We start from the raw sequence: 25858 nt of genomic DNA, 5'->3' as shown, positions 1-25858 counted from the left end.
TCCTGAGGTCCTAAAGGGAAATTAGGGTGCCAGGATATCCAAGTCCCTGTCAAATGAGAGGATTAGACATAGTACCCTACCCTGATGCTATGGAAAGATCTGAGAGGGTCTTAGGGTATGAAGGGGGGTCATGGGAAGGAGAGTAGAGTCTTAATCCACTCTTGGCAGACAAGCAAAGCAATCAGAGAGATGTGAAGGTACACCTTCCTCTGCCTCCCTTCTCTCCACAGGCTTGGCTCCGAGGGGAGCCCAGTGGTTTCAGGAGGCAAAGAGTCTGAGTAAGCAGCTGCGAGACGCCTACACCAAAGCCACTTTCCGCCACATAAATTTACCAGAGGTGTGCTCCAGCCAAGGCACTGACCACTTGCTTGGCTGTGATGTGTCCATCATTTCAAAGCACATCAGCAGGCCAGTGCAAGGGGCCCTGACAATCCCTGAGGTCTTCGCCAATCTCAGCTCGATCATGTGTGTGGAGGGGGAAGCTGGCAGTGGGAAGACAACCTTCCTGAAGAAAATAGCTTTTCTCTGGGCATCAGGGTGCTGTCCCCTGTTGAACAGGTTCCAGCTGGTCTTCTACCTCTCCCTTAGTTCCACCAGACCAGACCAGGGTCTGGCCAGCATCATCTGTGCCCAACTCCTAGAGGCAGGAGGCTGCATTAGTGAAGCATGCCTGAGCAGCATCATCCAGCAGTTAAAACACCAGGCGCTGTTCCTGTTGGATGACTATAATGGGGTGGACTCGCTCCCCCAAGCCCTAGAGACACTGATTACAAAAAACTACTTGTCACGAACCTGCTTATTGATCGCTGTCCATACAAACAGGGCCAGGTCCATCCGTCCATACCTGGATACAATTCTAGAGATCAAAGAGTTTCCTTTCTATAATACCGTCTCTGTATTACGGAAGGTCTTCTCACAGACTATAACACGTCTGCAAGAATTTATGGTTTACTTTGGACAGAATGAGGATTTACAGGGAATTCACAAAACTCCTCTCTTCATGGCAGCAGTTTGTACTGACTGGTTTCAAAATCCTTCTGACCAGCTCTTTCATGATGTGGCCGTTTTCAAGTCCTATATGAAGTACCTGTCCTTAAAGTACAAAGCTGCAGATGAGGCCCTCAAGGCCACTGTGTCCTCATGTGGACAGCTGGCCTTGAGGGGGTGTTTTTCTTCATGCTTTGAGTTCAACAATGATGACTTCACAGAGGCCGGAGTGGATGAAGATGAAGACCTGACCACCTGCTTGATGAGCAAATTCACTGCCCAGAGACTGAGACCAGTCTACCGGTTTTTAAGTCCTCTCTTCCAAGAATTTCTTGCTGCCATGAGGCTGACTGAACTCCTGGGTTCAGACAGGCAGGAAGACCAAGACCTGGGAATTCATTATTTGAGACAAATTAACTCGCCCTTGAAGGCTCTGACCACCTACAACAACTTTTTGAAGTATGTCTCCAGCCACCCTTCATCAAAGGCAGGGCCAGAAGTTGTGTCTCATTTGCTTCAGTTGGTGGATGAGAAAGTGTCACTGAAGAACATGTCTGAAGAAGAGGATCATGTTAAGCACCGACCAGAACCTTCCTTGATAACACAATCAATTAAAAAATTGTGGCACTTTTCTCCTGTAGCTTTTTCCTTGATTTTTTCAGAAACTTTATTGGGCATTGCTCTAAACTTTGCTTATGAAAGCAACACAGTTTCTGCATGTTCTCCATTGATTTTGCAATTCCTTCGAGGGAGAACACTGGCTTTAAAAGTTTTGAATTTCCAGTACTTTAGGGACCACCCAGAAAGCCTGTTACAGTTGGCAAGTATAAAAGTCTTCATAAATGGAAATAAAATGTCACCTAATATAGGTTACTCAGTCATGAAAAAGTGTTATGAAACATTACAGCCACCAACAATAGATGAGGACTATGCATCTGCCTTTGAACATATGAAGGAATGGGCAGAAAATTTAGCTAAAAATGAAGAGAATTTATACAGTTTTTTGAATAATCAATGCAGGTGTCTACCCAAAATAAATTCTGGGTATTGGAAACTGTCACCCAAGCCACACAAGATCCCTAGGTTGGAAGTTGCAGTGGCCGACATGGGCCCCGCAGACCAGGCACTGCTCCGGGTCCTAATGGAAGTCTTCTCAGCTTCACAGAATATTGAGCTCTGCTTGTCCAACAGCAGTGGCTTTCTTGAAAGCATCCGCCCGGCTCTGGAGCTGAATAAGACCTCTGTCACCAAGTGCTCCGTGTGCAGGCTGGAGCTCAGCACAGCAGAACAGGAGCTGCTTCTCACCCTGCCTGCCCTGCAGTCTCTTGAGGTCTCAGGGACAGACCAGTTACCAGGTATCCCTGAGTGTGCTTTCACAAGCATTCTGGCTGACTCTGTGCTTTCTCATCCTTTGTGTTAGATGAGTAAACTTCTCAGGCACAAGCCATGGATGTGCCTCGATAGGAGAGATCTGAATACTCTCACTGTTTGGGACAGTGTATAAGGCCCGAATCCTAGAATGGGTTTCAAGTAACTCAGACAACACTAGGAAAATATTGCCACCATAGTTTCATCTCTCAAGGTCCTCAGAGGGTGCTTGAGTAGCTTGTTGTTGGTAAATGGGGCATTGTGTGTCAGATAATGCTGCAGAACCTTCTGCACTCTCGCTGCCCAGAGGAGGAAATGGCTTCTCCAGAGAAGGCATTTAATCTGCGTAAATAATAATTATGTCTTCTTCTAAGCACTGTTTGATAGTTTTCAGGATAGAGTTTATAATGATGTCTTTTAAAATATATATATTTATTTCACTGTCTGTGTTCCTGTGCTTGTATGTTTAGGGGCCCTCAGAGGTAAGAAGAGAGTGTCAGATCTTTTGGAGCTGTGGTTACAGGTTGTTTCAGCTGCCTAATGTGGGTGTTGGGAACCTAACTGTGGTCCTCTGCAGAACAACAGGAGCTCTTAGTTGCCGAGCCATCTTTTCAGCTCCTAGACTTTACTATCTTTCATTCAGTTCCTTTCTCAGTTTTTATACCATGGCAAATATTTAATTTTTAAATTTTGTTATTGTTAGTAGCAGAACTTGGATTTTTTTTAGCAGCTTACTATATGCTCAAGTATTCTTTGCTCTGTCTGTATTGTCCTTTTTCTTTTTTAAAAAAACTTTTCAAATGACTTTTTTGTTTTTTTAATGATTTATTTAATTTTTATTTTATGTGCATTTGGTGTGATGATGTCAGATCCCTTGAAATTGGCATCACAAACAGCTGTGAACTGCCATATGGGTGTTGGGAATTGAACCCTGGTCTTTGGAAGAGCAGACAGCACTCTTAACCACGGAGCCATCTCTTCAGGCCCGTCCTTTTTCTTTTAAAGAATTACTTTTGAGACTATAAAATATATCATGTCCTTTTTTCCTATCTTCCATCCAAGCCTTTCTATATACCCCTCCTTGCTCTCTTTCAGATTCACGGCATATTTTTAAAAACTAGTTGTTGATATTGACCTATATACATACACGTGTGTATATACGTTTCTAATATACTTGTATACTAATTATGTGTATACATTTCTCAATACTTAAATCCCGGCTCAGTCTGAACACTACTACTTGTATATATGATTTCAGGGCTGACCATTTGTTAGTACAGAACCAACTGGCATGCCCTTCCCTGGGAAGACTGTTTTTCCCATCATTAGCATCCCTTAGGTTTTTATAGTTCTTTGTGTAGGGTTGAGGCCTCATGAGCTTTCAATCTTTCTTTTTCCTTTTTATCTCTTTTTCCCTTCCTTCTTTTTCTCTCTCTGTTTATTTTGTTTGCCTGTTTTATTGTTTTTACTTATATTTATTTCATTATATTTTTGACAATGTCATACATGAGTGCTGTGTTTACATACTTTCTATGCCATGCTCTCTTCCCTCCAACACCTACTATTGTTCCCCAGTTCCCTGTCAACCTAGTCTACATATCTGTATATATAAATACAAACCGCTGAGTCTATTAGTGTTGCTTGTATACGTATGTGTTCAGGGCTGACCGCTTGGGATTGGATAACCTGCTGGGCATTGTCTGTGGAGAAGCTGAGTCCCCCCTCAGCGTCCACTAAGCACACATAGCTCTTCATCTAGGGGTGGGACTACCCATATTGTTTTTAACTGGTGTTGTGATTGTAGAGGCCTTGCTTAGGCAACCACATTGTTGAGATTTTATGGTGTAGCTTTCTGGTCAGATGTATAGAACTCACTATCTCATAGCAGATATTCTGATCCTCTGGCTCTTACAAGCTTCCTGTCCCCTCTCCTACCATGTTCCCTGAGCCTTGGATATAAGAGCAGTCTTATATATATCAATTGGGGTGGGCTCCACATGGTTGCTTATTGTCAAGATTTTGTCCAGTTGTGGACTTCTGTTATAGTCTCTGTCTTTTGTGGAAAAGAAGCTTCTTTGACAGATGATGGTGGCATACACCTTTAATCCCAACACTTGGGAGGCAGAGGCAGACAGAGTATTGTGAATCTGAGACAGTCTGGTCCACAGAGTGAGTTCCAGGACAGCCAGGGTTATGCATTGAAACCCTGTCTCCAAAAACCACACACACACACACACACACACACACACACACACACATACACACGCATACACAAAAAAAAGAAAAGAAAAAGAAAGAAGAAGCTTTTTTCGACAGCTACACTTATCTGTGGATATAAGGATAAGTATTCAGAATGCAGGTAGAAATTACACTTGTTTAGCAAATGGCAAGAGTAGGCTGTCTTCCAGGGTCCATGACCTTACCAGCCACAGGAAGTTAGCTAGGTTTATGGTAGCAGGCATGAATTCCCTATTACTGAGTAGCCTTTACATTTTATTGGGTAGGTGTTGGTTACCTCCAAGATACAAAAAGCCATTAATATACCATAGGATATAGCATCCATGCTGGTCATTGTTATGGTTCATAGGCTTTATGGCTGGGTAGGATGGTGAATTTCTTTTCTCCCTTGACAGCTTTCCTAGCACCTTTGGGTACTGTGAGAGTTAGTCTTGTATGTTTGTTTGTTTTCTTTGTCTTAATCAGTGGTGAAAGAATGGTCTCAGAACTGTTTGTCTCAATTGGCCATTTAAGTTTAATAGTAAAATACTGGTTAGTGATAACAATGCATCGTAAAACCTTCAGAAGAAAAGAAGAATGTTTCCTGGACCACTGTGTGTACGTGGCAGTTTTAAGTTATTAGTTTTCAAAATCAGTACTTTTTAATGGATACAACTTGACTAAAAATCTGTCACAGAATTTTGAGATCCATTAAAACAAGTTTAATGAGAAAAGAGAGAGAGAGTTAGTCGTTAGGGAAGAGGCTTCCAAGGACAGTTCTAGATTCTTTCATGTCTTGAGCTTGAAGTATGTGGTGTCTTGAGTAATAGGATCCTGTCATCAAATTCTGTGAGGCAACCAAGGGAAACAGCAAAAGCCTATGTTATTTTGGGGGGGGGGGTCTCCTGACCACAGTGTGAAGAGAAATTTTTATACCTTTCACTTGGACTTTAATTTTTTCATGGCATTTTCACCTCCAGCGGCATAACTTCACTTAAGTTATGTTTATATGTACACCTATACTTACATATATTATATGTGCATTTTTAGGTAAACATTAAATACGACTTTTTCCTGGTTTTTAGAAATGTGCCTCCTACTCCTGGTTCTGGTGTTTAGATAGTGTCTTTGCTTGCCCAGGTTGGATTTAATCTCACTGTGTGCTGGACAGTTCTGCTTCTACATATCTCATCCTTGAAAACAAATTAATGTGATGAAAAATATCCACTCACAGATTCCAAAAGAGCTGGTTGACTCTCATGCAACAGGTAGACAAAGCAGGGTAAGAATGTAGCTCAGTTGGTAGAATGTTGATATGCCATAAACATGTATTGTATAACATAAACATTCATAAGATCTTGGGTTGAATTCCCAGCACTGTGCAAACTGAGCAAGGTTGTTCATGTTTGTATTCTCAATACATGGTAGGTGGTGGCAGAAGAAATTCATGGGCAGCCTCGGCTACATACTAAATTTAAGGTCATACTGGGAACTTGAGATCCTGTCTCAAAATAAGAGAAATGAGAAAAATGTAGATGGAGGGATAGATGGAAGGGAGTGTAAAAGAAAATGGAAGGTGAGAAATAATGTAATTTTATTTTAATCTCAAAAAAATTTAAAAATTAAAGATAAGAGAGATAGGATAAAAAAATATAGCTCAAAGTCGATCAATGACAGTTCAAGAATGAAACTGTAACAGGTAATCTTTAAGACCTTAGATTTGAAAATGGATCTTTAACCATGATATAGAACACAAAAGAAGTTTGCAGTAGTGGAATGAATACCTTGGCATTAACTAATAGCTTTTTTATTGAACAGAAGGCAGAAACACACACACACAGACACAAGTAACATTGGACAAACCCATCAGGTGTATTTATATGTTTGGGAATATATGTATACACACATATGTGTGTGTGAAACAGTTATATTTTCCTCCCTTTCTCTTCTTTGCTTCAACCTCTACCATGAACTCCCCTTGCTCTCAATCGAATTTATGGCCTTTTTCTTCAGATGTTTTATACACACACACACACACACACACACACACACACACACACACATGCAACCTGCTCAGTCCATACAATGTTGCACACACACATATGTATATATATTTGCATCCATATCAGTCCATATGATGTCACACACACAGAGTGCTGACCATTTGTCATTGTATAACCAGTTGGTGTGCTCTTCCCCGGGAAGAATATTAATCCCCGCCTTAGAAGTCCTTAGTTGCCTGACGTTCTTCCTCGTGGTTGAGGCTTCATGAGCTTCAGCCTGTCCACGTTAGCATGTCCATTGGTGTGAATCTTGTTCAGGTCATGTTTAGGAAATCTTCTTAGTGAGACTTCATGGGTGTAGATTCTCTGACATTTCCAGAAGACAGAACCTCAGTAAAACTTGGTATTCCTCTGGCTCTTAGAATCTTTCCTATCCTTTTCCCCACAGTGATCTTGAGCCTTAGGCCAACCAGTCATGTTGTAGATGTGTCAGTTGGGACTAGGCATCACAATTCTTAATTTTGATCAGTTTTGGTTTTCTGTAATAGTCTTCCTCTGTTGCAAAGAGAAGTTTCTTTGATGAGGATAGGGATAGTCTGTGGGCACAAGGACAGATGTGTAGAATGTAGTTAGGGATTATGCTCCTTAGTACAGTGGTATTTGGAGGTTGTTCAACATCCAAGCTTTGCAAGCCCTGAGAACTTGGCTAGGTTTCCAGGACCAGTCATGTCTTCCCTCTTGTTGAGTGGAACTTATGTCCAATTAGAGATGGTTGGTTACCATTAAGGTATAAACGCCACCATTACACCGTTAGAGGTATTGTGTCACGCTGGTCATTGTTGTGGTTCATAGATATCATAGCTGTGAAGAATCGGTTGCTTCCCTCCCTTGGAAGCTTGCATGCTGCCTTCTGGTACAACAAAAGCTAGTCCTCAGGGAGGAGGCTCTCAGGTCAGTTCCAGCTCACATCTTAAGGTCCTGTGTCTGAAGCGCATGGTCTCTTCAGCAATAGAGATATATCTTCCACTTCTGGAAGGCAAGCAATGCCATCAGAAACAGTCTATAATGTTTTGGGAGCTTCTTAGACAATCCTGACTGACCACACAAAAAGAGGGCTTCTCACGCCTGGTGTCAGGATTTTTGTTAGATAACCGAGGGCTTTTGGGAGGAGCATTGTCAGCACAGATGGAAATTTTCATTTAAATTATGTATATTTGTATGGTATTTATATATGTATGTATGTATATAATCACATATTTATGTATTACTTAAATTATCATGGGTCTATTCAAGTAGATAGTTAATAGTCCCTCCATCCTCCTCTATTTGTCTCCTTCCTCTCCTGTGTTTAACGTCCCCTGTTTTTCCTATTTACTCTTTTACATCGCTTGAACCCTGCGATTTCCCTTCTAGTGCTCTTTCTCTCTGCTCTCCTCACAATGGTCTGTCCACCCTGTTTTATGCTGTCACTCCAGATTATATACTCATATCTGAGATTTTGAGCCAGGAACCTCAGGTGGCAGTTGTCTTTCCAGGTTTGGGTTACCTCACTTCTTTAGTTGGGCCAAGGGCCTGTCAATCTAGTTTATCTTCTCAAAAACGCCACAATTCTTTTTTTAAATTTTTTATTTAACTTTTATTAATTATACTTTATTCATTTTGTATCCCTCCATAAGCCCCTCCCTCTTCCCCTCCCGATCCCACCCTCCCTCCCCTTTCTGCATGCATGCCCCTCCTCAAGTCCACTGGAAGGGGAGGTTGTCCTCTCCTTCTTTCTGATCTTAGTCTATCAGTTCTCATCAGAAGTGGCTGCATTGTCATCTTCTGTGGCCTAGTAAGGCTGCTCCCCCTTCAGGGGGAGGTGATCAAAGAGCAGGCCAATCAGATTATGTCAGAGGCAGTCCCTCTTCCCATTATTATGTAACCCACTTGAAAACTGAACTGCCATGGGCTACATCTGTGCAGGGGTTCTAGGTTATCTCCATGAATAGTCCTTGGTTGGAGTATGATTTTCTGGGAAGTTCCCTGTGTTCAAATTTTCTTGTTCTGTTGCTCTCCTTGTGGAGTTCCTGCCCTCTCCAGCTCTTACCATTTCCTACTTCTTACCTAAAATTCCATTCACTCTGCCTGACAGTTGGCCATCAGGCTCAGCATCTGCTTTGATAGTTTGCAGGGCAGAGGCTTTCAGAGGCCCTTTGTGGCAGGTTCCTAGGTTGTTTCCTATTTTCTTTTTCTTCTGATGTCCATCCTCTTTGCCTTTCAGGATGGGGATTGAGCATTTTAGTTAGGGTCCTCTCTTTTGCTTAGTTTGTTTAGATGTACAGATTTCAGTGGGTTTATCCTATGTTATATGTTTATATGAGTGAGTATATACCGTGTGTGTCTTTTTGCTTCTGGGACAACTCATTCAGGATTATCCTCTCCAGGTCCCACCATTTACCTGCAAATTTCATGATTTCCTTATTTTTCATTGCTGAGTAATACTCCATTGTATAGATGTACCACAATTTCTGCATCCATTCTTCAGTTGAGGGGCATCTGGGCTGTTTCCAGCTTCTGGCTATTACAAATAAAGCTGCTACAAACATGGTTGAACAAATGTCCTTTTTGTGTACTTGAGCCTCTTTTGGATATATGCCTAGGAGTGGTATGGCTGGATCTTGAGGAAGCGCTATTCCTAGTTGTCTGAGAAAGCTCCAGATTGCTTTCCAGAGTGGTTGTACAAGTTTACATTCCCACCAGCAGTGGAGGAGGGTTCCCCTTTCTCCACAACCTCTCCAGCATGTGTTATCCCTTGAGTTTTTTTTTTATCTTGGCCATTCTGATGGGTGTAAGGTGAAATCTCAGGGTTGTTTTGATTTGCATTTCCCTAATGGCTAATGAAGTTGAGCATTTCTTTAAATGCTTCTCTGCCATTCGATATTCCTCTACAGAGAATTCTCTGTTCAGCTCTGTTCCCCATTTTTTAATTGGATTACTTGGTTTGTTGCTTTTCAGCTTGTTTAGTTCTTTATATATATTGGATATTACCCCTCTGTCTGATAAAAGATTGGTGAAGATTCTTTCCCAATCTGTAGGCAGTCACTTTGTTTTGATGACAGTGTCCTTTGATTTACAGAAGATTTTCAGTTTCATGAGGTCCCATTTATTGATTGTTGCTCTTAGAGCCTGTGCTGTTGGTGTTCTGTTCAGGAAGTTTTCTCCTGTACCGATGAGTTCTAGGATATTCCCCACTTTTTTTTTTCTAGCCGATTTAATGTGTCTGGTTTTATGTTGAGGTCTTTAATCCACTTGGACTTCAGTTTTGTGCAGGGTGATAAGTATGGATCTATTTTCATTTTTCTACATATAGACATCCAGTTGGTCCAGCACCATTTGTTGAAGATGCTATCTTTTTTCCATTGTATGGTTTTGGCATTTTTGTCAAAAATCAGGTGTCCATAAGTGTGTGGGTTTATTTCTGGGTCTTCTGTTCAGTTCCATTGATCCACCATTCTGTTTCTATGCCAGTACCATGCAGTTTTTATAACTGTTGCTCAATATAAAGCTTGAGATCAGGGATGGAGATACCTCCAGAAGATCTTTTATTGTAGAGGATTGTTTTAGCAATTCTGGGTTTCTTGTTGTTCCATATGAAGGTGAGAATTTTTCTTTCCAGATCTGTAAAGAATTGTGTTGGCAATTTGATGGGAATTGCATTAAATCTGTAGATTGCTTTTGGTAAGATGGCCATTTTTACTATGTTAATCCTGCCAAGCTATGAGCATGAGAGATCTTTCCATCTTCTCATATCTTCTTCTAATTCTTTCTTCAGAGACTTGAAATTTTTTTCATACAAGTCTTTGACTTGCTTGGTTAGGGTTACACCAAGGTACTTTATGTCATTTGTGGCTATTGTGAAGGGTGTTGTTTCCCTAATTTCTTTCTCAGCCCTTTTGTCTTTTGTATACAGGAGTGCTACTGATTTTTTTGAGTTAATTTTTATCCGGCCACTTTGCTGAAGGTGTTTATCAGCTGTAGGAGTTCCCTGGTGGAGTTTTTGGTGTCACTCATGTATACTATCATATCATCTGCAAATAGTGATAATTTGACTTCTTCCTTTCCAATCTGTATCCCCTTGATATCCTTGAAGTGTCTAATTGCTCTAGCAAGGAAAGCCACAATTCTTATTTGTTGATTCCTGGTGTTGTTTTATTTTAGTTCATTAATTTCCACTTTGAGTTTTATTATTTCTTGTCATTAACTGGATCTGCGTTTGGTTTCTTTTTATTTTTCCAAATGTTTGAGTTGTACCATTAAGTCATTGATCTGTACTTTATCTGTTTTTTTTTTTAAATGTAGTACTTAGAGCTATAAAATTGTCATGTAGAATTATTTTTAATGTGTCCCCAGGTTTTTGTGTTGTGTTGTATTTATTTAGTTATAGAAAATCTTTTTCATTTCTGTCTTGATTTGTTCTTTGACCCATTCATCATTCAGTAATGTGTTTAATTTCCATATGTTTGTGTATTTCCTAGAGATATGTTTGGAGTTGCTTTTAAGTTTTATTATATTATAGTCATACAGGATACACTGAGTTATTTAAATCTTTCAGAATTTGTACACATTTGTTTTGTGTCCCAGAATATGATCTATTTTAGAGAAGCTTCTGTGCATAGCTTAGTAGACTCTATATTCTTTGGTGTTTTGGTGAAATATTCTATAGGCTTCTGTTAAGTTCATTTCATAGATGATGTCATTTAAATTTGATATTTCTATGCTTATTTTTTATTCTATTGGAGAAACTAGGGTATTGAAATCAGCTAATACCAATGCATTGGTGTTAGTGTGTGTCTTTAATTCCAGTAGTACAGTTTTTATACAATTGGATGCACCAAAATTTGGTGAATATATGTTTACAATAATAATGTGTTTTGGTTAGCTGTTTTCTGATTACAGTGAAGTATTTTTCCTCATTTCTTCTGCATCATATTTGTTTAAAGTTTATTTTGTCAGATATTAGTATAACAATGCCTACTTGCCTCCTAGTTTCATTTAATTGGAGTATTATTGTCTATCCTTTATATAAGTGCCTATCTTTATTTATTTTTTTAATATTCCTAGAAGCTTTTTTCTTTTTTATAATAATTTTTATTTTTTTATATTAATCACAGGTTATTTACTATGTATCCCAGCTGTAGTCTCATCCCTCATTCCTTCCCAATGCTGCCATCCGTCCCTCATCTCCTCCAAGCCCCTTTCCAAGTCCACTGATAGGGGAGGACCTTCTCCCCTTCCATCTGACCCTAGCTTATCAGTTCTCTTCAGGACTGGCTGTAATGTCCTCTTGTAGCCTAGCAAGCCTACTCCTTTCTCAGGGTGGAGAGGGGTGTCAAAGAGCCAGCCATTGAATTCATGTCAGCAATAGTTCCTGTTCCCCTTACTAGGACACCCACTGAGATACTGAGCTACCATGGGCTATATCTGAGGAGGGGTTCTAGGTTATTTCCATACATGGTCCTTGGCTGGAGAAACAGTCTTATAAAAGACCCCTGTGCCCTGATATATTTGGTCCTTGTGGAGTTCCTGTCCTCTCAGACAATTAGGAATAGTGATTCCTCAAGATCCAGCCTATACCACTCCTAGGCATATATCCAAAAAAATGCTCAAGTACAAAACAAGGACATTTCCTCAACTGTGTTTGTAGCAGCTTTATTCGTAATAGTCAGAACCTGGAAACAACCTAGATGTCCCTCAGTTGAGGGATAGATACAGAAATTGTGGTACATTTACACAATGAAATACTACTCAGCAATTAAAAACAAGGAAATCATGAAATTTTCAGGCAAATGGTGGGACCTCAAAATGACCATCCTGAATGAGGTATCCCAGAAGGAGAAAGACACACACAGTATTTACTCACTTATAAGTGGATTCTAGACCTATAAGATCGGATAAACATACTAAAATCTCTACACCTAAAGAAGATAAACAAGAAAGAGGACCCAGGGTAAAATTATCAATCTTCATTTAGAAAGACAAATAGGATGGACATTGGAAGTAGGAGAAAACAAGTAATAGGACAGGAGCCTACCACAGAGGGCCTCTGAAAGACTCTACCCAGAAGGGTATCAAAGCAGATGCTGAGACTCATAACCAAACCTTGGGAAGAGTGCAGGGAATCATAGGAAAGAAGGGGGAGTTAGTAAGTGCCTATTTTAAATCTAAGATATGTTGCACATAGACAACAGATAGATGAAATTATTATTATTATTATTATTATTATTATTATTATTATGTTTCTAGAGACAGGGTTCTTTGTTTGGCCTTGGTTATCTTGGAACCTGCTCTGTAGAACAGGCTAGCCTCATTCACAGAGATCCACCTGCCTCTGCCTCCTCAGTGCTGGAATTAAAGGTTGTGCTACTACTGCCTGACATGATTTTATTTCTTGATTCATTCAGCCAGCCTGAATCATTTGATTGGAGAATTGGGACCATTAATATTAGAAGGTATTATTGAAGTGCATACGTTGTTTTTAGTAATGTGTTGTTGATTTCTGGTGTTGTTTGTGCTCTCAGTGGTACTTTGTACTTTAGTAATCATAGCTTCAAATTTCTTTCTCCATCTCTTAGCTCTGTTCACCCATCTCTCTTCAGTCTGAAATATTGCCTCCCTTAATTTCTTTAGGTTTGGTTTTTTGGATATAGTTTTATAGGCTATTTATATTATAGAATTTTCCCCCCAATCAGGTATGGTAGATAGTTTTACTATCAGTATTAATCTAGATTGTCTGTTGTGGGTTTTTAGGATTTGATATGCAGTGACACAGACTTTTCTGGCATTCATGTTTCCATTGAGAAATCAGCTGTTATTCTGATGGGTGTTCCTGTATGTGTGACTTGTGTTTCTTCTCCTGATGTTTTCAAATTTTTTGTATACTTAATGTTTTCATTAAAATATGGCATGGAGCAGAGTGCAGGGAATCTTATGAAAGATGGCGAGAAAGACCTGGAGGGGTCAGGAGCTCCACAAAGGGAGCAACAGAACCATAAATTTTGGACACAGGGGTCTTTTCTGAAACTGATACTCCAACCAAGGACCACACATGGAGATAACCTAGAACCTCTGCACAGATGTAGCCTTTGGCAGCTCAGTCTCCAAGTGGGGTCCCTAGTAAAGAGAACAGGGACTGTCTCTGACATGAACTCAGTGCTGGTTCTTTGATCACTTTCCCCTGAGAGGGTGCAGCCTTGCCAGGCCACAGAGGAAGACAATGCAGCCAGTCCTGATGAGACCTGATAGGCTAGATCAGAGGGAAGGGGTAGGACCTCTTTTATCAGTGGGCTGAGAGATGGGCATGGGAGGAGAAAAGGGAGGGATGGTCAGGTTGGGAGGGGATAAGGAGGGGCTATAGCTGGGTTGCAAGGTTAATAAATTGTAATAAATAAAAAAGAAAAGAAACAGCAATAGTTGAAAGGTTAAAAAAAGACATCAGCATTATTGTGTACTTAGTAATAAAATCATTTAAATTAAAAAAAAATATGCCATGAAGAGTTTCTTTTCAGGATTTTTCTATTTGGTGTTCTCTGTGATTCCCGTATCTTCTGTATGGGTATGTCTTTTCTTGATTTGGGCAAATTTTCTTCTATGATGTTGTTGGAGAGTTGGTCTATGTCATTGACCTGGGCTTTTTCTCCCTCATCTATTTCTCAAATTTGAAATTTTGGTCTTTTCTTCGTGTCCCACATCTCCTGGATCTTTCTTTACTGTATTTTCCCACATATTCTTTGCTTATTTCATATACTTTATCTTCAAGTCCTCATACTGAATCTTCTGCTTAATTCATTCTACTTGTAAGTCTGTTCTTTGAGTTTTTTAGTTCAGTTATTGAGATTTTCAATTACTGTTTCTATCTTTATTGAATTTTATTTTCAAATCCTAGATTTTCTTTGTCATTCTATCAGTTTTATGTTTGTGAGGGTTGGATTGGGCCTACAAGTTGGATATGGCTCAGGTGGACACCGGAGCCTGAGGTATATGCAAGATATGCATTTTAGTCCAAGCTTGTGGGGGCTGGGGAGGGTGGGAGGTGGGGAGCATCAGGAAAACTCACCCAGCTAGACCCTGGAGAAGATTGTGTAGGATGTGGCTGAAGGTTGGGGGTGGAAAGAAAGGCAGGGTGGATTGTGAAAGAATTCTAGAGTTTGGCAGTGACACAGGCAGAAGGGGCTGTACTAGGCCCAGGTGCTGGATGTGGGATCCAAACTAGATCTAGGCGGTTTGGGGATGGATGAGAGAGGAGGGTGGGAGAGTTACCTGGACAGACTTTGGAAGAGGATGCACAGGATCAGGTTGACGGAGAGGATCTGAGTTACATTTTTATGTAAGTTGGAGGTAAGAATTCAACTATAATCGTTTGCATGTGCAAAATCAGTTGTTTCCCATGCTGTTTGTTGGTTGGGGGAAATGTTATATATTTTGTGAGTATAGAGACCAGCACAGGGCTTCCCCTGTAGTCTATAAGCAGCAGGTGTAGCAGATGGCAGTATCTTCATGGCTGTGCTTCCTACACAGATGTTAGGAAGTCTGAGAAATTTCATCCTGAAAGCATGAAAATGGCTAAAGATGACAGCACAGCTTAGAACCTCCACTGGGGACCTTGAGTGATGGGAACTATGTGTGCTTTCCAGATCAACTCTTTGCAAACTTGGACAAGTTCCTGGGCCTGAAAGAACTGTGTGTGAGACTGCATGGCAAAGCAGATGTGCTTTCAGCCCTTTCTGGAGAGTTCCCAAACCCCCACCACATGGAGAAGTTATCCATCCAAACCTCCATGGAGTCTGACCTCTCTAGACTCGGTAAGGATGGTGCTTGAATTTCCAGCTCATGTCTCAGCTGGAAAAGCTACTTGGCTAGTAATTGTTAGAACTGTTAAATCATCATTAGTTAAACCTTCCCTGGGTTGACAGCGTGAACTGTGTCCATGGGAAGGTGTAGGAACAGCATCTTCCTCTTTTAGAGGGCAGAGATTTATTTGTTCCTGACTCTTTAACATGTGGGGAACTGTTCTCAGCCCTTCACAACCACTGTCTCAGTCTTCACAGCCCCTGTGTGAGAGAAGGTATGATGATTATTGCTGATTGTCAGCTGGGAAATGAGGTCAGCGATGGCTCAGGGCTAAGGAAATGTGTCTCCAAACAGAAGGTTTGACTGCACAGCCTGAGCTTTACACTCCTAACACTTCCTCTCCAAAGCAGTGTGTGGAGTCCTCTTCTTTTGCTGTCTGAGTGGCAAGTGCAAATCTGTCTATGGAGGGCGAAGGAATTTGACCGGGAGCAGTGTAGGTGTTGAAGCTCTAAAGGAAAAGGCTTCCCCTACAGGAGTTCTGCTCCAGCTGCCTGGAGAGTTTCCCCAGTGCAAGTGTAATAGCTCTGCTTCTGTGGGGGAGGTTTCCCCAGCAAAAGTTTTGCTCAGCCAAAAGGGTTTCAGTGTGCTCCAGAAGATATCCTGGCAGTCCAGAGCCAAGGAATACCACAAAGCCACACCACATAACAAACCTCGAACAAGAGATTTATTGGGAGGGAAAACCTGGGAGGGTGGTTGCTTCTTCTCAAGCAAGAAGCAGCAGAGAACTGGGTGGAACACAGAGTTTATGTAGGGTTGCATGGTGTGTGGTTGGAGCGGCAGAGCTTTCCAGGGAGGTCTAGGAGTGGAGGGATTCTGTGGCCTGATTGTTGGGACAAGATCAGGGATTAGGACAATTTTATTGCTTGTAGGCCTGGAGTCTTGTGGGTTTACAATGTACACAAAGTTTACAAAGGGAGTACAGGGCTTTTGAGTTGGCCCGAATAGCCAAGAAGCAGCTAGAGCCTTTTCTCCATTTCTCTTCATCCCAGCCTCCTGTTGACAGACAGCTGTGCAGCCATCTTTCTAGAACATGCTGTTTAGCAAAACGACAAAATAATATCAGATCCTTAATTTTTAAAGCACTGAACACTAAGGAGATGTAAGCTAGGAGCTGATATGGCAGATTTGCATGTCAAAAAGTCACTAGAGTATGGAGGCTCCTGTCTATAGCCCCAGCATTTGGAAGGCTTAGTTAGACAGGAAGACTATCACATCAAAGTAGGCCTCTCTCTGTAAATGTAGTTATTTCCAGGCTAGTCGGAGATACAATATGAGACCCTGTCTGAAAAGAAACAAAAGCAAGCAAACAAAACATTTTCCAAGTTGAAGGTAAATGTGCTTAAGTCAATCCTGTTGTCTTCAATCCCATAGATCTGTATGGTGAAAGGAAATATCGAGTTCTCCCAGTTTTCCCCTGACCTTCCAATATGTGCTTTGGCACATGTATGATCTCCACACACCACATACACATAGACAAAATAAACAGGTTTACATGTTTTTAAATTGTGTTTCAGAGTTGTTCTCTTTTTTTTTTGTTACTTTGCACAGAATTCCTATTGTGTCAGTAAACTGTGCAAACATAGAGACATTAGGATGCTGAGACTGGGGGTGAAATATAGTGAACAGAAATAGTTTTCTTTTTCAGTTCTCTGTTTCCAGAGGGGGTCAAGAACTTGCCCCGGGTCATCTGCTCACTAGTCAGTGGCAGAAACTGAGCATAACCCCAATGAATGTAGTCTGACTTCTAGATACTGTGCCACTGTGTCACAGAGGCACTGGGCCACTGAGTCACACTGTTAAATCAGTGTGGCTGGAACTGATGTTGAGGGCCCAATTCTGGTAGAAATTCATGGCCTTCTCTAATTTCTGAAATTCTTTCATCTTTTGCAGTTAAATTGATTCAGAACTCTCCAAATCTTCATGTCTTCCATCTGAAATGTAATTTCCTGTTGAATCGTGAGTCTCTCATGGCTGCGCTTGCTTCCTGCAAGAAACTCAGAGAGATTGAGTTTTCTGGACGATGCTTTGAAACCAGGCCATTTGGTAAGAACTGGACAACGTTGACTTCAGATGCTCCTGCGCATAGTCTTTCAATACTCCAGGATTAAAATGCAATGGTGTCGTGGGAACTGTGACCACGCCTGATCATCAGTGAGGCTTTCACAGCAGTGAAGTGCATCTGCCTGCAATTTAAACCTTTCATTTTCAGAGCCTAGTCTTCTACTTCGTCATAGTAATTCAACCTGAGTATTATATCACCTTTGTCACATTTGAAATACTCTTTATTTCAACAGTACTCTTCTTTGTCATAGGAAACGAGTCTGACCTAACTAAAATTTATTTTCCCTTTCTTAGTCACCGTCTTGCCAAATTTTGTTTCTCTGAAAATATTGAATCTTAAAGACCAACACTTTCCAGATAAGGAAATATCAGAAAAGTTTGGTAAGTTTGTAAAACATTGTTTCTTAATTTATTTTTCATCTTCTTCTCCTCTCTCTCCTCCTAGAGTGAATCCACAAACAAGCAGATGTGTATAGTTGTTCGTTGACATCCATGGCAGTTGGGTCTAAGGCCTGCTGCTGCTGTAAACACTAGAAGATCCTCTATGATATAAAATGGTGCCATGTTTGCCCATGACTCCACACATCCTCCATGTACTTTAACCCATCTCTCCATTGCCTACAACACCTATCGCCCTGTAAACAAATGTTATGCTGTGTTCTTCTGGGAATATTGAAGAGGGAGAAGAGTCTGTATGTGTTTGGTACAGACACAATGTTTAAAAACTCAGCCTGTGGCTTGTGGAATGTGCCCATACTTTAGCACACTGACTCATCTATCCAGTCTCCCCACAAAGCACACATGTACACACATGCGTACACATACACACACACACACACAGAGATGTTATCTCTACCTAAAAGAAACAAAAGGGATCAAGGAGAAACTCAGGCTCTCCTTATGCACAATAAATCTGAGAAGAACTGTGAAGATAAAGCTCTCTACCCTATATTGGCATTGTCTTGCTTTTTTTAAGAGTGTTTCCCATAAATGCTCATTGTTTGATGAGACTAGATCTCAGACTCAGCATAGAAATCTGAACACTTGCCTCCTCCTGACTGGGTCTTATGAGGCCTGAGGAGTGGCCTTTCCTTGGGCCTTTTTTGTTTACATTCATTGACTTATTTCAAGTCTGTGTTGGGTGGCTGTGCATGATCCACCAAAGTATGGGTCATGCATCAACCATGCTGGTCCTTTGGAGGACACCATAGTGATATTCAGTCTCACCTCTCCCATTCCCCCTCCTCAATGCTTGTCACTTGTTGATCTTCATTCATTAGTCCGGTGCTGTCCTTTGCCACACCTTTTGCATACTCCAAAAAGCTGAGAGGCCTTCTTTTTCAATAATTTCTAGGGGAAAAACACCCCCATAGTTTCTAAGAATGCCTTGCGTACAATCCTTTTAAAAATGACCTGGCTTACCACAATTAAAATATCTCACATTTTGATTGTTCTTAAGACTGTTAGAAATTACTTCTGCTATCAGAGTAGCATAATAAACATGAGATCCAATATCAGCCATATTTCTGGTCCTTTCATCTATTGGTGCCAATCCTGCTTAAAAGTACTGCTCACACTTTTGCATTCTGAATTAGCATTTTTTCCGTTTTGGTTTTTTGAGAAAGGATTTCTCTGTGTAGCCATGGCTATCTGGAACTCACTCTGCAGATCAGGCTGGCTTAATACTCATAGATCAACCTGCCTCAGTCTTCTGACTGCTAGGATTAGAGACATGTACCAACACCACCCATCTCTGAATTAGCATTTCAAAAGCCAAAAATTCAATCAAAATTTGTCTGATTTGTGAATCTGATACTATTTTATTAACAGCTGAAGTCAATCTTTGCAAAAGGGTCAGTATAGGCATATTTTTGGTCCTTGTAGATTTTAGTAAATGACTCCAACCTCTTTCCTGGTTCTTCAACTTTGTACTAAACATTTAAAGCTGCTAAGCAACATAGTGTCATGGTGTGATTATCATATTCAAGCTACTTTTGTAACTCATCATTTTGACCTTTACCTAGCAATGGATCCTGGGAAATATTGTTAATTCTAGTCTTATATCATTGTTCTATAGTCCTAGCTTCCTCTTTCTACCATGTTTGCCATTGTAACTGAGAACTGGCTTCCGATATTGCTGTTGCCAAAACTTTCCAGACAAAGGATAATTCTCTTCTAAGTTGCCAATAACTTTAATATTTACTTCACATAGGGTGAATGCATACCAAATAAAATGATTACTTCTTTCAATCTCAAATTCAATATGCCTGTAAGATTCCATTTAACTTTCTCAGAACATTGGGAGTGTCTATCATCTTTTGTATAGTCACTGTATAATCTAAGGTTGGTTTTCTAATAACCTTAAGCTGCCCCTCTTCTAAATGTCTGTTTTTGTCTGAGTGTTGTTCTCATTTTTATTTATAAGCATCTCTAATTTTTCTTCTAAGGCTTGTATCCTCTCAGTCCACTTTTGATATTTTTATCTTCCCTATATTTCTAGGTTTTCTTTTTTTCCTTTGAGAGGGTACAAAAATCTACTATGGCTATTAAGGATAAAATATTAATTGCTAGGCTGGTAGTAATTATAATCTGAATTATGTCAATCTCAGTTAAGTCATTTATCTTTTTTCATTTACTGCTGCTGTTTTAAAGCCATTTAAAGCAGGATTATGCAGGGTCCTAGCACCTTGTATTATGGTATTGTCTATCCTAACTTCTTGGAGAACTTCCAGGTGACTTACCAAATCTTATGGCTTCTCAGTTTGTCTGCACTGGCATAATTTCTCTGTCCATGTGGTTGTGGCATGTGTTGAAGCACTATATATGTGTGTATATATATATATATATATATATATATATATATATATATATATATATACATTTTAAACAAATTTCAATCTCTCAATTTCACCAATAAAGATGTAGGAGCAAGATGCTTAGGTAAAAAATTTTAAAAGTCTGCTGTATGAGAGAGGCAGAGAAAGCATCCAGCTGACCTTCCTCCTCAACCTATGTGACAATGGGAAACTCTCTTTCCCAACACCATCTCAAAAACCCCTCAAAACTCAATGTCTTCTACTTTCCATGTGTTTCTTTATCCATCCTTCTGACTTTCTCTTACTCTCTATTTTTTTTCTACATTCACTCCTTATCAAGTGGTGGCTTGCTCCACCTCTTGAACTTTTGTTGACTTTATTTAATCCTGTTCAAGCAAGTTCTTGGATTAAAGGTGTGTGCTAAGGCTGAGCTCCACCACAACTAGAAACAGGATATTTTGATAAACAACACAAGCTCGGGGTTCACAGTGTGATCAAGTACCCTGCAGCACTGACCCCTTTTCTCTTCTTCTTTGAGAGGGCAGTGATGAGGAGGGCCTCTGTTAGGTGGGGCTTCCTAAGTGCAGAATGTCTAGGTCACAGCTGCTCATAATGGAACAACTATAGAGGATGGTTTTGCTGTGTCTCCCACAGCACTGGCTCTGAGCTCTCTCAGGAACCTGGAGGAACTGCTTCTTCCCACTGGGGACGGGATTCACCAAGTGGCCAGACTGATTGTCCAGCAGTGTCTGCAGCTTCAGTGTCTCCGGGTTCTTGCCTTTCACCACACCTTGGATGACGACAGTGTGATGGAAATTGGTGAGCTTCCCTCAGAGAAAAGGTTTCCCCCTGTGTGCAAGCAGTGGTGCCCCTAGAGCTACCTGCTGCAAATGTCTAGACCTGAGAAAGGCTTCCAAAGCATTCCTCATTTGCACTATCATGCTGCTGCTTCTCATGCCCTTTCGAAAATTTAGATTTATCTTGGTATAAGTGGGAAGGTCAATGCTCTCCTTTTTTTTTTTTTAGAGGTGGTCAAGGTAGGGGGGTAAGGGAGGGGAGGTAGAGAAGTGTTCAGGTTGTGGTTTGTTTTCCCAGTGCTGGGGATTGAACTCAGTACTTCACATACACCAGATCAGTGTTCCGCTACTGCACCACACCCGGGTAAAATCTGTCTCCACACTTGTTGCTTCAGATACCTGGCCATATCCCCTTTTAGTCAACTGGATACTGGCAATATGTAAGCAAGTTGTAGCAAGTTGAAATATAGAGCTGCACCCATTTTCCTGTACATGTTACTGAAACATTTGTCATCTAAGTCAGTGTGGCAACGAACCAGATTAGGGCACAGAGCTTCACCAGTGCCAGAAAGAAAAGTTGTATCCATTCTCCAACAGTGCCCTCCACTTCCATACACAAATGACCATTGCACTGCTCTCTCTCACCGAAGCTTTATTTGCAACTAGACTTTTCATATAAGGGAATTCTATATGATAGGCAATGTTTTGTCTTTTTTCACCAAAAATTGTGTTTGTACCTTATTTCAGAATAATACATATGACCATAGTGCAATGATTTCACTGCTGTGCGTCTTTTCATTATTTGACCACATGTGCCCTCTGTGTGTCTATTCAATGGGCACTTGAGTTGTTTCTACTAGCTGGTTACTGTGAAGTAATGCTTCTAAAAGCATTCTCATAAAATATACATGTTTAGGTATTTCTGGGGATGGAATTTCTGACATACCTCACATATATTGATTGAACCATGTTTTTTTGCTTAAATGTGGCACATGATTGTAAGTCTACACTTGAGGAGGTTCAAGAGTTCCTTGTCTAAATAGCAAGTTCAAGGCCAGGTCGGGTCAAGGAGACTGAGCACAAACAAAGAAACAAGAGCAAAAATCTCCATGGTGTTGTGGTAGCTTTTACCCTCAACAGAGGCTGGTTCACATTCTGTCCCTGGTAAATATTGTCAATGCCTTGTAGTTTGGGTACTCTGATGATTCTCATGGGTAATAAAATCCAAAGCTTTACTGTTGTTATAAATAATTTTTTTACCAATAAATTTTACCAATAAAGACTCAGGAGCTAGATGCCAGGATGAAAACCTACTAGCTCAGAGAGGCAGAGAAAGGACCCAGCTGATCTTCCTTCTCAGCTCAGGTCTGGATGGAAAAAACCCAAAAGGCTTACTAGCTCAAGTGACAGCTCAGGTAGCAAAGGCCAAAAAACCCAAGGCTGAGGGCTTGCTAGTTCAAAGCCCCAAAGCCGTGGAGCAGAGGAGCTGAAGCCTAAGCTAAAGCCAGAGCTTGAGGTAATAGCTCTTTTCTATGTCTTCACACTGTCTTAAATACCCCTCAATGCAAAGTCCCTCCTATTCTTTAATCACTATGAGCTGGTTTATTGCTCTGCCTCTTGATCTAAGGTTAACTTTATTAAATTTGGTGTACAGAAAGCTCTTGAATTAAGGGTGTGTGCGAGGGCTGGGTGAACCACACCATAATCACCTGTTCACAATAAAAAGTTCTTGGACTAAAGGTGTGTGATAGGGCTTGTTATGCCCAATGGTAACTTTTGGGGAGTGGGGGTCAGGCCTGGTACTCTCAGCTCAAGCAAACCAGATAAGAAACAGGGTTTTACAGTTCACAATTATGGGTTCATTTATTTATTTATTTATTTTATTTTTTAATTTTAATTTTTCTTTTTAGTTACGATTTGTTAACTCTGTGTCCCAGCTGTATCCCGCTCCCTCATTCCTTTCCCCTCCTCAACTCCCTCCCTGGTCTCCTCCCTGCCCCTCTCCAAGTCCACTGATAGGTGAGGATCTCCTCCCCTTTCATTTGAACCTGTTTTATCAGGTATCTTCAAGGCTGGCTGCAAAGTCCTCCTCTGTGGCCTAACAGGACTGCTCCTCCCCTGGGGGGGGGAGAGGTCAAAGAGCCTGCCCTTGGGATCCTTTTAGAAATAGTTCTTGTTCCCCTTACTTTGGAAAACTACTTGGTTACTGAACTACCACGGGCCACATCCGAGCAGAAGTTCTATGTTATATCCATAGATGGTCCTTGGTTGAGTGTCAGTCTCAGAAAAGACTCTGTGCCCGGATATATTTGGTACTTGTAGAGCTCCTATCCTTTCCATATCATACTAACTCCCCTTCTTTCATATGATTCTCTGCACTCTGCCAAGGTTTGGTTATGAGTCTTACTGTCTGCTTTGAAACACTGCTAGGAAGAGTCTTTCAGATGCCTTAATTATGGGTTCATAATGGAATCAAATATCCTGCACCACTTTAGTTGAGGAGTTGAGGAATATCTTTCAGATTGACCAGCATCTGAAAGAAAGAAATGAGAGGAAAAAGAAATGGTTTACCTTTCTGAGATACACATCAGAAGTCAGATAGATCTCATTTGGCTCATGGATACTGCACGAGGGCTCAGAAATTCTGAGAAGAAAAACACATTATCTTAAGGTGAACCCATCTTTCTAAGGGTGGTCTCCTAGCCAGGTCCCTGACCTGCCCACATGATTAAACCTTAAAAGAGGAGCTAAGGGCATGATTCCATGTGAGATAGATTCCATTATTTACACCATAATTACTTCCAGAGGGTGTGTTTAAATCTCCAGGTGTGAAACTGGAGATGTACTCAGCAGTACTCATTTAGATTGTGTGAAGCCCTGAGGTCATGCCCAAGCACCACAAAAGTCAATCAGTCATTCAATCAATCAGTCAGTCAGTCATTCAATCTATTGATCTCTCCACCACCTTGTCTGCCTTCCTTATGGCTCTAGTTTTCTTTTATAGCTTCAAGCTAAGTGCAAAGCACATGTAGAGTCCTAAGATCTTTCAGGTAGATCGGTATTTTTGTTTCTTTGTTTTTTACCTGTCTTGGCACTTCCTCCTGGTTTCTGTTTCCTCTTTGCAGTTTGGCGAGGTCATTCCCTATCGGCCAGGCAGCTGTTTGGTGCTTTCAAAGAATGACCTCTAAAACATCATGTTGACCATTTCCTACTTTCATTGTTAGGGTTGGGAGTAGTACCAATAATGTGTCACCGTTATTGACAGCCTCATGATTCTCTTTTTTAAATGTTTTGTTTTCTAGCCAAGGTAGCAACCAGTGGAGGCTTCCAGAAACTTGAGAACTTAGATCTTTCAGTGAATCCCAAGATTACAGAGGAAGGATACAGACATTTCTTTCAAGCCCTCAACAACCTGCCAAACCTGCAAGAGCTGAACATCAGCAGGCATCTCTCAGAATGCATCCAAGTGCAGGCCACCACTGTCAAGGCTCTGAGCCAGTGTGTGATGAGACTGCCCAGCCTCATCTGGCTCGGGATGCTCAGCTGGCTCCTGGACGAAGAGGACATGAAAGTGATGAACGCTATGAAGGAAAGACACCCTCAGTGCAAACGCTTGACTATCTTCTGGAAATGGGTACTGCCATTCTCTCCTGTCATTCAGAGGTGAAGGATGCAGCTGAAGGCTACTGACAGTTTTAAATATCTGATTTCCTAAAACATTTTACTGTAGCTAAGCAAGGTGGTACTCCTCTGTACTTTCAGCATTTAGGAGACTGAAGTGGGAGAATCAAGAAGTTCAGACCAGTCTGTGTTACATAGCAAGATCTTGTCTTAACTGATCAGCCTGCTCTTTGATCACCTCCCATTGAGGGGAGAGCAGCCTTACCAGGCCACAGAAGAAGACAATGCAGCCACTCCTGATGAGACCTAATAGACTAGGATCAGAAGGAAGGAGAGGGGGACCTCCCCTAACAGTGGACTTGGGGAGGGGTATGTGTGAAGAAGGGGGAGGTGGGATTAGGCAGGGAGGAGGGAGGAGTTTGTGGGGGGATACAAAGTGAATAAACTGTAATTAATAAAAGTTAAAAAAATAAAGGCATAACTAACCATTATATGAAATAATATCTATTAAAGGTGTAGGCTGCTGATACTTTTCTAGAAGCCTGCCTGTTCCTCACTAAACTTAGCAGCATGATGAGCAGTGCCTTGGCAGTCCTTGTATGGTCCTCCTGTCTAAAGATTACAGCTTTCGTCAAGTTCATGTAGGGACCACTTCATTGCAAGGTCAACAGGAAGGGGCTAGGGAAAAGAACATCAGTCTATAAAAGCCAGAACATGGAAGGAGTATTTGATGGAGGTAAGAAACAGATGGTTTTAGTATTGAATCAGTCTCACACATGATGAAGCACGAGTCGACTTCACCACAGGATGCAGCTGACTTTCCAGGAGATGCTTAGTCTTTGCAGGGCTTTTGTGTGCTCACCAGCCTTGGTGTGGCCATGCTTGCTGTCATCTCTCATTCATTGCCAATGTGAGGGGGGAAATGGGCTTAGAGAAAACTGCTTTTGTTCCAGAGGCTTTTGAAAAGTTTGCATGTGCTGTAATGGCCTTAAGGTTTCCCTTGTTTTTCCATTTTGTTGTTTAGAGACAGGTTTTCACTAGGTAGTCTTTGATAGCCTGGAACTGAATATGTGGACTGGGCATACCTGTAACTCACAGA

General features: G+C 41.1%; 1 protein-coding gene across 2 annotated transcripts in view; it reads left to right on the top strand.

The window, feature by feature from the left end:
* Positions 1-25139, top strand: part of LOC129675578 (baculoviral IAP repeat-containing protein 1a-like) — a 33963-nt gene extending 8824 nt beyond the window's left edge. Inside the window, exons 5-10 of one of the 2 annotated variants that reach the window (XM_055605536.1) lie at positions 231-2342; positions 15248-15415; positions 17355-17507; positions 17820-17906; positions 20996-21160; positions 24441-25139. In XM_055605536.1, the coding sequence (XP_055461511.1) occupies positions 231-2342; positions 15248-15415; positions 17355-17507; positions 17820-17906; positions 20996-21160; positions 24441-24805 (3050 nt within the window). In that variant the 3' untranslated portion in view covers positions 24806-25139. The remainder of the gene's footprint in view (positions 1-230; positions 2343-15247; positions 15416-17354; positions 17508-17819; positions 17907-20995; positions 21161-24440) is intronic. The other variant, XM_055605537.1, reaches the window with a different exon arrangement.
* The last annotated feature ends 719 nt before the right edge of the window (positions 25140-25858 follow it).

The sequence above is a fragment of the Psammomys obesus genome, unplaced genomic scaffold (assembly GCF_907164565.1).
Source record: "Psammomys obesus unplaced genomic scaffold, mPsaObe1.curated_primary_1811, whole genome shotgun sequence".
NCBI lineage: Eukaryota > Metazoa > Chordata > Mammalia > Rodentia > Muridae > Psammomys > Psammomys obesus.
Note: the sequence above shows the minus strand (reverse complement) of the source record. Positions and strands in the feature narration are given on the sequence as shown.